The sequence below is a fragment of the Triplophysa dalaica genome, chromosome 18, assembly GCF_015846415.1.
Source record: "Triplophysa dalaica isolate WHDGS20190420 chromosome 18, ASM1584641v1, whole genome shotgun sequence".
In the NCBI taxonomy this organism is placed as follows: domain Eukaryota; kingdom Metazoa; phylum Chordata; class Actinopteri; order Cypriniformes; family Nemacheilidae; genus Triplophysa; species Triplophysa dalaica.
This window is the reverse complement of record NC_079559.1, coordinates 18,557,391-18,570,601: the sequence shown is the minus strand read 5'-3', so window position 1 is coordinate 18,570,601 and position 13,211 is coordinate 18,557,391. Positions and strand designations below refer to the sequence as shown.

General features: G+C 36.0%; 1 protein-coding gene across 2 annotated transcripts in view; it reads right to left on the bottom strand.

Annotated features, from left to right (window-relative positions):
• bin3 (bridging integrator 3) overlaps positions 1 to 13,211 on the bottom strand; it is a 50,901-nt gene that overhangs the window by 22,645 nt on the left and 15,045 nt on the right. For both annotated transcript variants that reach the window (XM_056772486.1, XM_056772485.1), the window contains exons 2-5: positions 10,309 to 10,357; positions 6,700 to 6,740; positions 3,124 to 3,185; positions 604 to 740 (exon numbers count right to left, since the gene is read on the bottom strand). In XM_056772486.1, the coding sequence (XP_056628464.1) occupies positions 604 to 740; positions 3,124 to 3,185; positions 6,700 to 6,740; positions 10,309 to 10,357 (289 nt within the window). The remainder of the gene's footprint in view (positions 1 to 603; positions 741 to 3,123; positions 3,186 to 6,699; positions 6,741 to 10,308; positions 10,358 to 13,211) is intronic.

The window sequence follows — 13,211 nt, the reverse complement described above, 5'->3', positions numbered from 1 at the left end:
CAGTTAAGTTAACTCCATTTAGGGTAATTTTTGCAGCATTTTGCCTCAATTAAAGCACAGAAATGTGAAAAGTGTGCAGATTCCATGTGGGCATGGAGATGAGTAAGCCAGCTCCAGTGGCAGCCATATATGCTCAAACATTACATGCTTATTATTCAAATGAGCATCATTGCCTAATAAGAGACAGCTTTAAAAGCCCAAATACATATGGTCGTAGTGGGGGTTGAGCATGCTATATTTAAACCAGAAAAACGTTTTACTTTAAAAGAATTCCAAAAATCAGAATAACTGAATATGTTAACTATAGAAAAATACTAAATACTTAAATTACCAGCAGTATAGAGTTTAATTTAATTTTGATATGTGGTTACTTTGTAAATACATGTATCCATTTTAATGACATGTGCTCGACCATCCAGGTCAATAACGATAACATAAGAGATTCATTTGTTAAATAATACTAATTTTTAGACAACATTCTTTTAATTTAATGAATATGAACTTTTTAAATGTTCAGTTACAAATTAATCTTAGGTAATAGTAAAATCGCACTGTTATTTTTAATGTTTACTGAAATTAAATATTGTTAAACTAGTCTCTTACCTTTTCCTGATTGAACGCATCCATTCTCTTCATGGCTGTATCTAGAGCGGTCATAGACTCCAAGAAGGCCTGATCCTGCTCACACAGTGGATTACCCAACAAGTCCCCTGAGATCTTCACAGCTGCTTTGGACATTGCTGAAAAAAAACTTTATTTCAACAAAAACCATTGCAGAAAATCATATCATACACTTTAAAACTTTGCTGTAAGGTTTGCCAGTAACTAACCGTAGATTTGATTACTTCGTCTTGGTCCTATTTTTAATTTGAGTGCAACTTTACTTTAATCAAAATTAAAACACTTAGACTTGAGATTCCAAATGAGCAAGAAGAGACACGTTTTTATTACTGTCATAACACTTAAGTATTTTAGTTTAGCTTTATGAAACTAAAATATAGGAACTAGGTAAGTTTATGTTTAAAACAAAATTGTAAATTAAATCTACAGTAAGTTACTGGCAAGTCTCCTGCAAAACTCTGCAAAGTTGTATAGTGTTGTCAAAGGCCCTTGATGGAGTGCGATGGTGTTTCTGTTACAGACCAAAAGGTATTTGTCAATTTAAACATCTTTACAAGGGGCCGGCCGAGCAACACAGCATAGTGCTATTGTTTGTAAAAAATGAACATATCGTTTCTATAAGTGTACACACACCGGCGCCGCCATTCCGCGCCTGTCGGCGGCTTCCGCATCCGGTGTGTGACCCCTTTAAGTCAGCAGCCATTATTTGTGAAGAACTGAGAGACAAAATGACATGCTTGTTTATTCAAACATGTAAACAAAAATTTAAATTGACATGAAACCGATGTTGAAGGTGTTACTGATATACCAAGGAAGCGTCATCATTTTTCATACGTGACATTAACAATATTATAAATATTTGCCCTATTAGGAGTTTAACAAAATACATTACAAAACTATTTTTATAGTCATGATGAAAATAAGTATTTCCAATTCAAAGCTAGTCTGTTTAAAAAGTTGTTGCAACAGCATTGTCACGTTATTGACAAAAATCTTATTGGCAGTAAATCTATGTAATCTATTAATTTTACATTAGTTCTGAATCTATTTAATTCTACATATCGTCACTGTCCTTCTAAAATCTTGTATGTCCAAATTCACTGTTTTTCAGGAAATCGAAAAACACTAGACTTTTTAAATTATTACATACAGTGTTGTCAAATTTGACAAGCACTTTTTAATTCTTTTAATTGCATGGATATTTGCAAAACCCAGTGACAAATAATAATGATTTATGAAAAAAAAAATCACGAAATATGGAGATACACTGTTTCAGAACTACAACAGTGATATGTAACTTATTACATTTTTTATATTTAAATATTAACTTTACTTAAGAACAATAGTAACAGAGTTGTGTGTCTAAACTCAAAGGACATTCATTTGTTCATTCAGCAATTGTTTAAATTGTCCATAAGAATACATCATCAATATCCTCAAATACAAAATAGAAATCTTAACAACTTTCTTTACTTTGCCCCAATTAGCTGAAGCAAATCAAGCCCCGTTTTGGGGTGTGAGGGATGGATGTTTTATCTGGCTTCCTGCCTTGCGCATGTCTGATCCGGATTGACGCTGACATGCTCATCTGATCAGTATTCTGACTTAAAGCGGCTCTGGCAGGGAATGCGACGGACTGTAATTGGGGTTGGCACTATTGAGGCATCAGTACACAATCAGAGCCCTTTAGTGAATATTCATCATCTCTGTCAACTCTCAAACACGAATGAAAGCAACTTGTGAAATCTTTGTTCTTTTGCAGGTACATTTCCTTGCGTTTCGTGGATCTGAGAAATACAACTAAAAACATCGTAAAACAATTCTGAATTTTGACCTTTTGTTAACGTCTATACAAAAGGCCTTTGTTTGTTAATATGTAACATGCATGTGTTTGACTGCTGATGCTGAATGACTCCCTGCGGTGTGGACCGACAGAGCAGGCGCAGCTCAGATGTGCGGGGTGCCCAGTCCCAGACAACCTGCGCAGCACATGTTACTTCCAATGACCATGTGCTGAAAAATCTGTTTCCATAATGGACATGCACAAAAAAAATGCATACACCATCAGTCACAAACTTCTACACATTCTCCTCCTACCTGCATGTTTTTTTATAAGATATTTTGGTTCCCGGATAATAATAAACCATCTATTTTTACATTAAAGCGGTCAAATAATTCATTTTCACTTTTTCATCTTTAGTTAGTGTTTAATGTTGTTCTTTCGAGAATAAAAAAAGATATACGATACTCAAAGTTTACTGCAACCGGATATTTTCTCTTTAACATTAAACACATTTTAAGTATAACCGAGAAAGGGGATTCATAGAGATTGGCGTTAAAGAATAGAAATTGTGAAAACCTTTGTAAAATGTGTGAAAATCATGCTTAATGTCAAAAGAAAATGATAGCACACCCTGAATGAATGCTTTGTAAAATGGCCAACATATAGTTACTTTAATTGAAAAGAGGGGATCATTCAAATCTGACATCACAATCACACACCTAAGTCAGCCTCTGTGCTTTTCTTCATGTCTTTGTGAAGCTTCTTTGTCTGTTCTTCCAACCTAAAAAGATGGAAAGTGGAACATTAGTCGTCAAAATAGAAAATTATAAAATAGATAAACTGGCTAAAAAAATCCTGTAAAACAATGCTGGGGTGTTCTATTTGGTTGCCAGGGCATTGCTGTTGAGGATGCCAGGGCGTTGTAAGTTACTCTAACATATTGCAATATGCAGTTGAAGAAGTTTTGGGCAATTGCTATGTGATTACCAACTTATGCGACTTTAGTCTCGCCCCGAATGTGTATCTACGGGTGTTTTAATAAATAAAAAAAATTCAACCAATTAGAAAGGCATTAGAAATGTTACATTCATATTCACTGCAGAAATTAGTTACAGAACAAATAGTTGAACATTTTGAGGTTTTGAGAAATAATAATATTGTTGCTTGCCTTAGCAAACACCATTAATTAGGATTTCCCACAGAGGCTTTAATGACACTGTTCTAATGACAATATTTCTCCACTCAATAGTTTCCCATATTAACTGAAAAAACTAAACTCGAACATATGGACCGTGTAAAACTGACAGTTGTAAATGTTTTAATTACACTTGAACTGAACAGCATTATCTTGTCATATCATCAAATACTCTTATTAAATCTCAATCAGATATAAAACAATATAGCTATTTTAAAACGGTTCATCAACGAGTATCCATTCATGTTCCAGTAAAACTGTAACGTTTCCCGAACGGCTGAGGAGATCATTCACAGGGTCTTGCGCTGCAGTGATCCATTCACACCCGTTGGGGGTGTTAACAACTGCAATTACCACACTACTGCATCTGACTCGCGCTCGAATGAATAAGTGTGTGTGTTTGTGGTGGTGATGGGGGGCTGTTCATTATAATCAATTAGGTGGAAAATTAGGCTAGGGGAGTCCCATGAGCCACCTCTCACTGCACTTATCACAGCGATAAAGGAAAACCATGAAACAGTGGAAACATTGGTGAAATTGGTATTTTTTGGCCTGATATCAAAAAAGAATTAAAGAACGACATGGGTGGAAAAAGTGTGGGAAAGTATATTACGGGAAAAAAACAATTGCAGAGATAAAGAGGAGGAGGGATTCACGGTTAACTGGCAACAAATTGAAAGAGAGACTCTTAACAAGATGTGATAAAGGACCCATTACAGTAGGTGCTAATAGAGTAGAACTGGCCCAGCTGCTCCAGACGTCTGGCATGCGAACGTGCCACTAGCACGCCTCGTCGCAACACGTGAATGGCATTTAGTGCTAGCACAGGTCACAAGCCAACACATTAGCGCCAAACCTCCACTTTCTGATGTGGTATAAGGGGCAGGAGAAGAAAAAATTGGGGAAGTAGGCGGTGGATAAGATGTTAAAACAATGCAACTTCAGGAAGCCTTTTAGAGAGTATAGTAATTGCCAGGGTGTCATAAAATGGCATTATTTTCAATTTATGCATCTTAGTGATGTAACGATATCAAAATCTCACTGTTCGATAATACCTTGTTATGACGTTCACGATATAATATTTATTGGAATATTTAAAATGACAAATGATGACTTGGAAACGTGCCATGAGCATCCTCTTTTCTTTATCCTCTTATCAAAAATCATAATTATTTAATGGATAATACAAATAAGCATTTAGTAAGTATTTAATAAGAAGTATTTGATTTTTAATTAATTTAAATGTCAGCTGGATATTTTTGAAGGGGCCCAAGAAAAATCTGAGGGGCAATCCCCTCTAGAACCAGCCATGTCAAAGAGCAAACAAAAGAAATACTACAAAACATTAAGAAAATCAAAGATGAATTTGAATGACAGCATTATGAATTAAAATAGATATTAGTAATATTGTTTTTGTGAATTCTTTTGGTCACGATAATCAGCCAAATCAGATACTGTGACAGCCCAACTATGTTTTTAATTCTATATCTTATCAAAAAAATCATTCAATTCTCCCAAAAACTTAAAATTCACAGTGTCACAGTGACATTTATAGTTGTTTGAGGTTGTTTTCTAGCATACAGAGGTTTATAGTACATGAGATGATAAAGAGACATGTGCAATATAGACCACATGAGCAAACCTGGAGACGCTTCACCACACGTGTCCTGGGAAGTGCGCTTAGGCATCACCTTCCTCGCCCACCACCACACCCCCAACTCCTTTACCACCACAAAAAATTCACGAAGACAACAGGCATTATGTTTTTGAGCACTGGGGTGTGTGCAGTTACGTAACAAGAGGCACTCTGATAGCAATCAAAGCAGAGGTGCGGCCCTCTCAAACAAGAGTACAGGCCCCTGCATGTCTGTGCCCACCCTGTGAGTGCTTGCGTGTGCGATATACATGTTATAACTCTCTGTACTGAGACTCCACCCACACAAGTGAAACTAAAGGTAAAGGGTTAGCTGAGGCACAAAGCACGTACATCTCAACCAATGACCTCTGGCCTAAATCAGCAAGAAATATAAATGTAAGGTTCGCTTCTCCACTCTGCTTCTGAACTTCGTTTAAATATTTAATGTCTTTGTGTTTGAATAGTTGTAACAAAAATCTAATGTTTATTTCAACCCAAAATAAAAATACATTTAAAAAATCTAAACAAAATCAAAATGATATAGGCAGGCATATATTAGAAATACCCCCAAACCGCTCCTAATTACCTAAAATGGGTTTTTTTCTAATTATTTTGCGATAAATATGACCAAGACATGTTCATGACAGGTATCCTTCGACCCCTTGGTTCTGTGGAAAAACTGCACTGAGCCAGGATAAACGATAAGGCCCCAAGGGGTGAATCTATGGGTAAATATATAGGGATTATATAATGAGTTTTTTCTCGACATATAGAGTACATCTTTGAAACCTCCTTGTATTAAAATGCTAATGTATGCTAATCTTTTGAAAGACTATTGCGCAATTATCATGTTTTTATGATGATAAAATATAATAATAAACTGCTTTATGTGTTTGTATAGTATATGTTATGTGTAAATGCATAGAGAAATCTACATGCCTAAAACGATGGCACATATATATATATATATATATATATATATACACACACATATAAATAGAAAATATGAATTTCTATAGGCATATTTATTGTATGTTTGTTTAACAACGTTTTTTCTGTACAGCTGCTTTGAAACGATGCAAACTGCAATAGAAACAAACCTGAAATAAATTGAATTGAACTAGATGCTAGGTTCAACATCCTGCTCTCACATGAATTTCTGAAATACAATGCAACAGTCTCTTCTTTCACATTTTTCCAAAATGTTTGGACAAACAAATTGTGTATCCGTCCATCAAAAGCCTCCAGATCCAATGTCGCTCTATTTTTAAAATCCATGTACTGCTTTAGTAGTTTGTTCTCTTTGGGAAAACAAATATTGAAATGCTAGTGTCTTCTTTTAAAGTGCCATCATTTGGTGAGCATTTGCAGGCAGGCTAATGATACTCACACACATTCAAAGCTCTGTGGGCAACAAAACACATTCAACAAAATAAAATAAAAACAACGGACACGTCAACTTACTTTTGGAGCTTCTCATATTCCCGCTCAAAGTCTCTTTCAACCTGTGGAAGACAAAATATAAAGACATGTGAGTGGAAAAATAGGAACAGATAAAATAATCTCTTTAAAGAAGTGTGGGGGCAAACTGCTCTACATTTCTATCAGCTCTTCTGGGTGTGTAATCACAAAAACAGGATCGACAAGGTAGCAGAATCTAAGAGAAAGTTGAGATCGAAAAAGCCATGTAGCCAACAGAAAAAAGTGACTTGAATGTAATTTTGAGATGTTTTAGCTATTAGGCAAAATCTCCAAAGGATCAAAAAAAAAGATTTTGAAAACAGAGCAAGCTGAATCATTCATTTGGAACGCTGTATTTATTTGAGGTCCTGTAATTCTCTTGCCACATTAGCTTGTGTCCATGCCACCCTACCGCTGTGTAGGGGGTTAATGATGTCAAAATTGCAGCAGCAGAGGTTCCTGTCCTGTGGTCTGGTGGGAAAAGCCTGTAAATAAACAATATTTGGAAAGGCAGGCGGCCAATGTCCGGCCCGCTCACGGCTGACCATGAATGTGGGGCATCACAGGAAAGAAGGCGAGCTTTGGAAAGAGGTGATGAGGGAGAAAAAGAAATGAGAGGATGAATTACCTCCTTAAAAGGAGGAAGAGATCAAGACTCCAGCTCAAAGGCACGGAAGTGTACAGCGTCCACAACAGAGAAGAACTGATGAACTCATGACTCAAACACATCCCCAAAATTCTTTTTCTACTACAAAACTAGATTCAACTGGACCAAGAAATAATCTTTAAAAAAGACTGTTCTGTTTCATCTACAATTTCTCTGCGTATACTTGACAAAATTGAGATTATTCAAAAATAAAGGTCTTAATGTGTTAATTTGTTTTCTTTTTATGTGATGTGAATGCTAAAACTGAATTTGCTGTGTACTCAAAAATAATTTATAATACAATAAAATAAACAGATTAAAAAATTTTGTTGAATGAACTATAAAACTAGTTGAGCAAACATACTTTTTAATGTTTAAGTCAAGTTTGGGCCAACTAAAAAATAACAATTCAAGTAACACTTTGGAGACCGAAATTCAGTAAACAAAATTGCTGTGGATCTAGTTACTAAATAATTATTAGTTGAAACAACTAATTTTTTTACCGTGCATGTTGTTTTTCCAGTAGCCCTAAACGGACAAACTGCTGTACATAGTGTGTTTATTAAATACATAATCTCCTTCTGAAAAGAAGTTAAAACATGATGACATCTTCAGTTCTGTCAGCTGCCGTAGTGCTTCATAAGGGCGGAGTGGAGTGACCTCACCTTGATGACGCTAAATTTAATACACTGGACTAGGGGTGTCCTCGACTAAGGATTTACATAGTCGAATCAGAATTGTCATGTATTGCTTATAGTCTACTGACACGCAAGTGTGCTAGCGGTGCCAAAAAAAACCCAAATATTAATTAACAAAATTGTTTTAGAACGGAATATACCTTTATAATTAATAAAAATAAATATCGAAATAAGACAGATTCCAGTCGAAATGCTCAAAATAAATGTGTTTAGGCAAAATGTCTGAAATGCAGGGGAACATGTATTCAAAACACAAGAAAATTAATGGACATTTCTCGAATAATTAATGGGTAATAGGATCACGAACGATTGTACCACGTGACACAACAAGAGCGTAAAGTAAAGAACATTTAAAGACAGCTCGGTCTTAGCTCTGACTACTGCCTCTACCTCTCAAAAACATCACGACATATTTACTTTGTTATTTACTTTATTGTTATTGAACCGTACATCACTATTAACACATGAAGCATATATCCACTGCTTAGTGACATTATAACAATTTATTATAATATCAAATGAAGTTTAATATTACAGTTGCGTTGTATTCAAACATACGTATTCAAATTGGATGACGCAGGAAATATAGACCATTTAAAAGTATTTTGTATGTAATGTATGTATTTAATTGTAGCTCATAAAATAAATAAGGCACGTTTAACTACAAAGCTGCTGTATCGCTTCATGACATACCAGAACCAGTCAGACTGAAGCATCCATGTCTTCAATACAGTGTTATTTTATAAAAGATCCAACGCGATTAGATCAGGTTTACTTATATTTGGGATGGGTATCAAAATCTTCCTGTTAGATTATGAATCCGATTAATAACACTGTACTGAACAGCCTTCGCTTTAGAAATGTGAACTATTGATGGTTATGGCATACAATTCGTCCAATGTTAACATACGTCTACATACATAAGTACAGAAGACGCGATCCTGCGCTGGGTCAAATCGAGAGCTCGCGCTCATATGCGCCGGGGGTTTCTGTACCAACACTAAAAAAATTCCCATTTCTTTACATCATAAACAAAATGGCATGATCCCCATTGCATTACACCTGTGTGAAGATTAAACTATTGAGATTGGTAGTAGAATCAGGCTCCTCCTATCGAAGCTTCAAATCTTCGATTATTCGGGGCAACCCCTACACTGGACCTTTATAATATTGAATGTGAAATATTTGTTTTGCATCATTTGACTCCGACCCATGTAAAATTAAATATGCAATTTGCAATTTGGATTAAACCGAGAAGTTAAGAGAGAGGCAAAGGTTGCAGATTGCAACTATTAAGTCCATCAAAGCACCATCCTCACTTTGTGAATATGCCTGCCAAAATGAGGCAGGTAAAACATTAAAAGAAAAACTCCCTAAAATTATAACTTTGCCGGAGATGACTAGTTCAGGAACACCATGTCTAACATTCTAACCTGGCTAAAGCAAATGAAAGGTCTGCTTGCGTAACAGACAGTGCCCAATTTAATGAGACGGGCAATAAAGACAAAAAATGCCAAGTCTTGGTTTTAGTTGTTCATAAAAAATGGCCAGGACAAAGTTTCTTGGACTGAATTCTACAGGCAGGGTGTCCTTTTTTGTTTTGTGATGTCGTCCTTGTGATTTTGTGTTTTTGTTTAGTCTCCGCTCTTTGCCACCAACTTAAAGTCCTAACTGTCTTACATGGTGTGTCCCATCTTTGAGTCATTGGATGAACAACTCTCACAGCCTGGCGGAATGGCGATTTGCCAAGTATTCCTACTTTCAATAAACCTGTAAAGCATTCGCCTCTTAGACCAATAGTAGAAAAGGAGAATGTTCCTGAGAGCAATTTGCCCTACAGTCAGATTTGCTTGGTGGACCGTTCTTCTCTTCTGTCGCATCAATTTGCGCTGCTTGTGTTTACAGTAGACATGGTATAAGTCATAACAAAATTACAAGAAAGACTGAGGAGGCTATCACATAGAACAAAACAGCTAAGTCATCACATCTGAAGGCCCGCCTCACCTTTCATTCAATTGGACATTGGGAAAAAAGGCGCATGACGTCAAACGCTTTTCTGCTCGGAGTTGAGTTTTTTTCAACTTCAGGTGCTCAGAGCCGGCCGCCAAAAAGGTGAGTTACAGCAGGGGGCAAAAACATAAGGGGCCCGGTGCGAATAAGTAGCACTCAAAACGCTCCCTGCCAACTGAATTATTCAAAAGAGGCGTGTCTAACACTAATAAACGCTTTCTATGTGATCCAGCCATAAGAAAGGATATTAGTACTTACTGTTTTTGAAACGATTTGTTTCTTCGGTTGTCCGAGTTTGAAAGGAATCCTAGGAAAAACAGAAAACATAATTACTGGAAAATGAATTACAGTTTCCGTCATTTGACACATTGGCAGTAGGAATACAATTTTACAAGGCTGACAGAAACAAAAACACTCATGACCAAGTTCTTCACAGAAACTTAGATGATGAATTACACTTGCAGATCTGAACAGATCCCTTCCTTGACATCCAAACCTTTAAGGGTGGGTGTCAAGGTATGTTAACTTTGGTTTGATTTCCTAAACAAAAAAAAATGCTGATACGCCTACAGGTCGTCCTTCAGTCAGGTCACGATAGTTGGTTTTGTCTTCGGATAAAATCTCACGCAAAGTCAAATAAGTGAAATATTACACTTATTTAGAAATTGTTTAATAAATTATACATACAAATATTGTAAATTCATGTTATAAACTGTATAAACATATAGGAAGTTGTTAGCTTTGTGCTGTCGGGAATTGGACAGCTTTGGTGAAAATTTGAAAGCAACTTTAAGCTTTGCTAAAGTTAAGATCACTTTATATTCTAACATACATAACCATTTTAAGTTGTACCAGAACTCTTTCAAATCTAACAGAACCATGACATATTCCTGAACCCCTTTTAATTCTAATATAATTTTTAAAGTACTACAACGAGCCAAACATTTGACTAGAACCCTTTTAATTTCATAATGGCTTTACAAAGGTACAGTCATGAAGTTCACTTTCATGAATAAAATATTCAGGGCATATTCTACCGCATGTATTTTTAATCAACATACTATTAGATAAATGATGTGTTGATTGACAAAACACTCTTTTGACATTGAGGGGTTGTGGTGTTCCAGAGAATGATGCAGAGCAACAATGATTAGGCCTTACAACCTATGACGGTCTATTTAAATGTGCTATAGTTCAACATTATATGACTAATGATGTTGAAACATGCAAATAAAAAAAGTCACACTGACCTAAATAACTTATGACTGTATGACGTACATAAACTTCTGTGGGCAGGGAAAGATTCTTCCAACTGCAATTTTATGATGACAAGTATAGAAATAAGAGTAGCCCTTGACAAATAGTAGAGAATGAGCACAAACAGAAATAAAGATTCAATAGCTTGCATTATGGCCAACCTAAACAACAGCTGATGTCTGATAATCTGTTCCATCAGACTATACGCTTTAACTAGATATAAACTGCACAACCGTTTTTAACTACTACAAGAAAGCATAAAATATTTATATACATTACATTTATAGTTTAAATTTGATTTACTTTGCAATTGACCTGTCTATCACTTAATTCGAATAACCTTTTTATTGCAGAGCTCACACAGGGCAACTCCTTGCATTCTGTAATTGCTAGTCTATAGACGCAAGCAGACGGGCGACTTTGGCTATTGCGTCATCCTTCCCTATTTTCAGAATGTCTTCATCACATATGAGATGATTAAAAACATAATTCCAGACATCTCCAGACTTCTGCATTTATTTATTTAGTCAGCTATTTGTGCTGGATCTCACAGGAATTCCTAGCGATCTAACGAGCTGGCTAATTCGGAAGAATTCAATACGTCGTGAATCGCACAAAAACGTATGATTACTCGAAAAAAGCAATACTAAAGTCCTTACCTTAAACCTAATGTCACTGGCGCAAAAGCAAATCATACTAAACTGTACGAATGAGATTGTACAAATTCATAAGAATTAGCCAAAATCAAACCCCTCGTAAAATTGTTTTAACAAAAATTGTGATGTTTTCAGCACCAGAATAAACATCTCGACAAACTCGAAATGCTCAGAAAGAAAGAAATACACAAAACAATATTAGAAAACTTACCAATATGTAAGAGAGTGCAATTAAGGTAACATTTTTTGAACATATATAAATAAATCACACAGCCCCAATTTGAAATATATATTCGTTGCTTCAATAATTTTTTCTTTACTTTTTCTGGTTTTCACTAGCTGCTTGGAAGTTAGAATAAAAGTTAGGTAGTTACTATTGGAAATAGAAGCCCCTTAATATTCGCCTTAAATATCTGCCAATGGTGATCATTACAAAAAAGAAATACTAATCAATGAATTTTGGTATATTGGCCTTCGCTAGAGATGTTATAAAACAGACTGACACAGAGATCCTGCTACCTAGGAAATGGCGGATTTTCTTGTCAAACTTGTTAATGTACTCAAGACACAGCAACACAATGGCATTACATCTCCAATCCCCTGTTCTGACACAACTGTCTTCTAATGAAAAGCAGCAATTAGCTTTCCAGCCCCCTTCAACTTTTTCTCATGGGTTGTTTCGTAAGTATACAAGAGACAGGCTGATGTAGACCTGGAGAGAAAGAAAACATGTTCCACTGCTGCTATTGCACCTCTCAGTCTCACGCACACTACTATTGATGTGACAGAAGCACGGCTCTAGAAGATTGATGGACAGCTGGGAATGACAGGAGCGCGGCGATGCCGGCTGCGTCAAAGTAAAGGTGTGTGAGCTAATGAGACGGAAAACGAGGGGTGTGAGTGAGGGTGTGGGTGTGTGTGTTAGTGAAGAGAACAGAAATTATATTCATACATGTGAACATTGTACGTGCGTTAGTTTCCTTTAATAATAGCTCAATAAACCATAGCCTCTTCAAAACCGCCTAAGATGCTGTACACAAATGAAAATAAGATTACAGTTCACAAGTTTATAAACTAGTATAGTTGGCCATGGCTAAAGCGACTTATGTTGTGCAAACGGTCATTTACACATTTAAAGGGATAGTTCACCCAAGAATGAAAATTCTGTCATCATTTGCTCACCCCCAGGTTGTTCCAAACCTGTATAAAGTCTTTGTAATACATAGAAAGATATTTGGAAGAATGTTT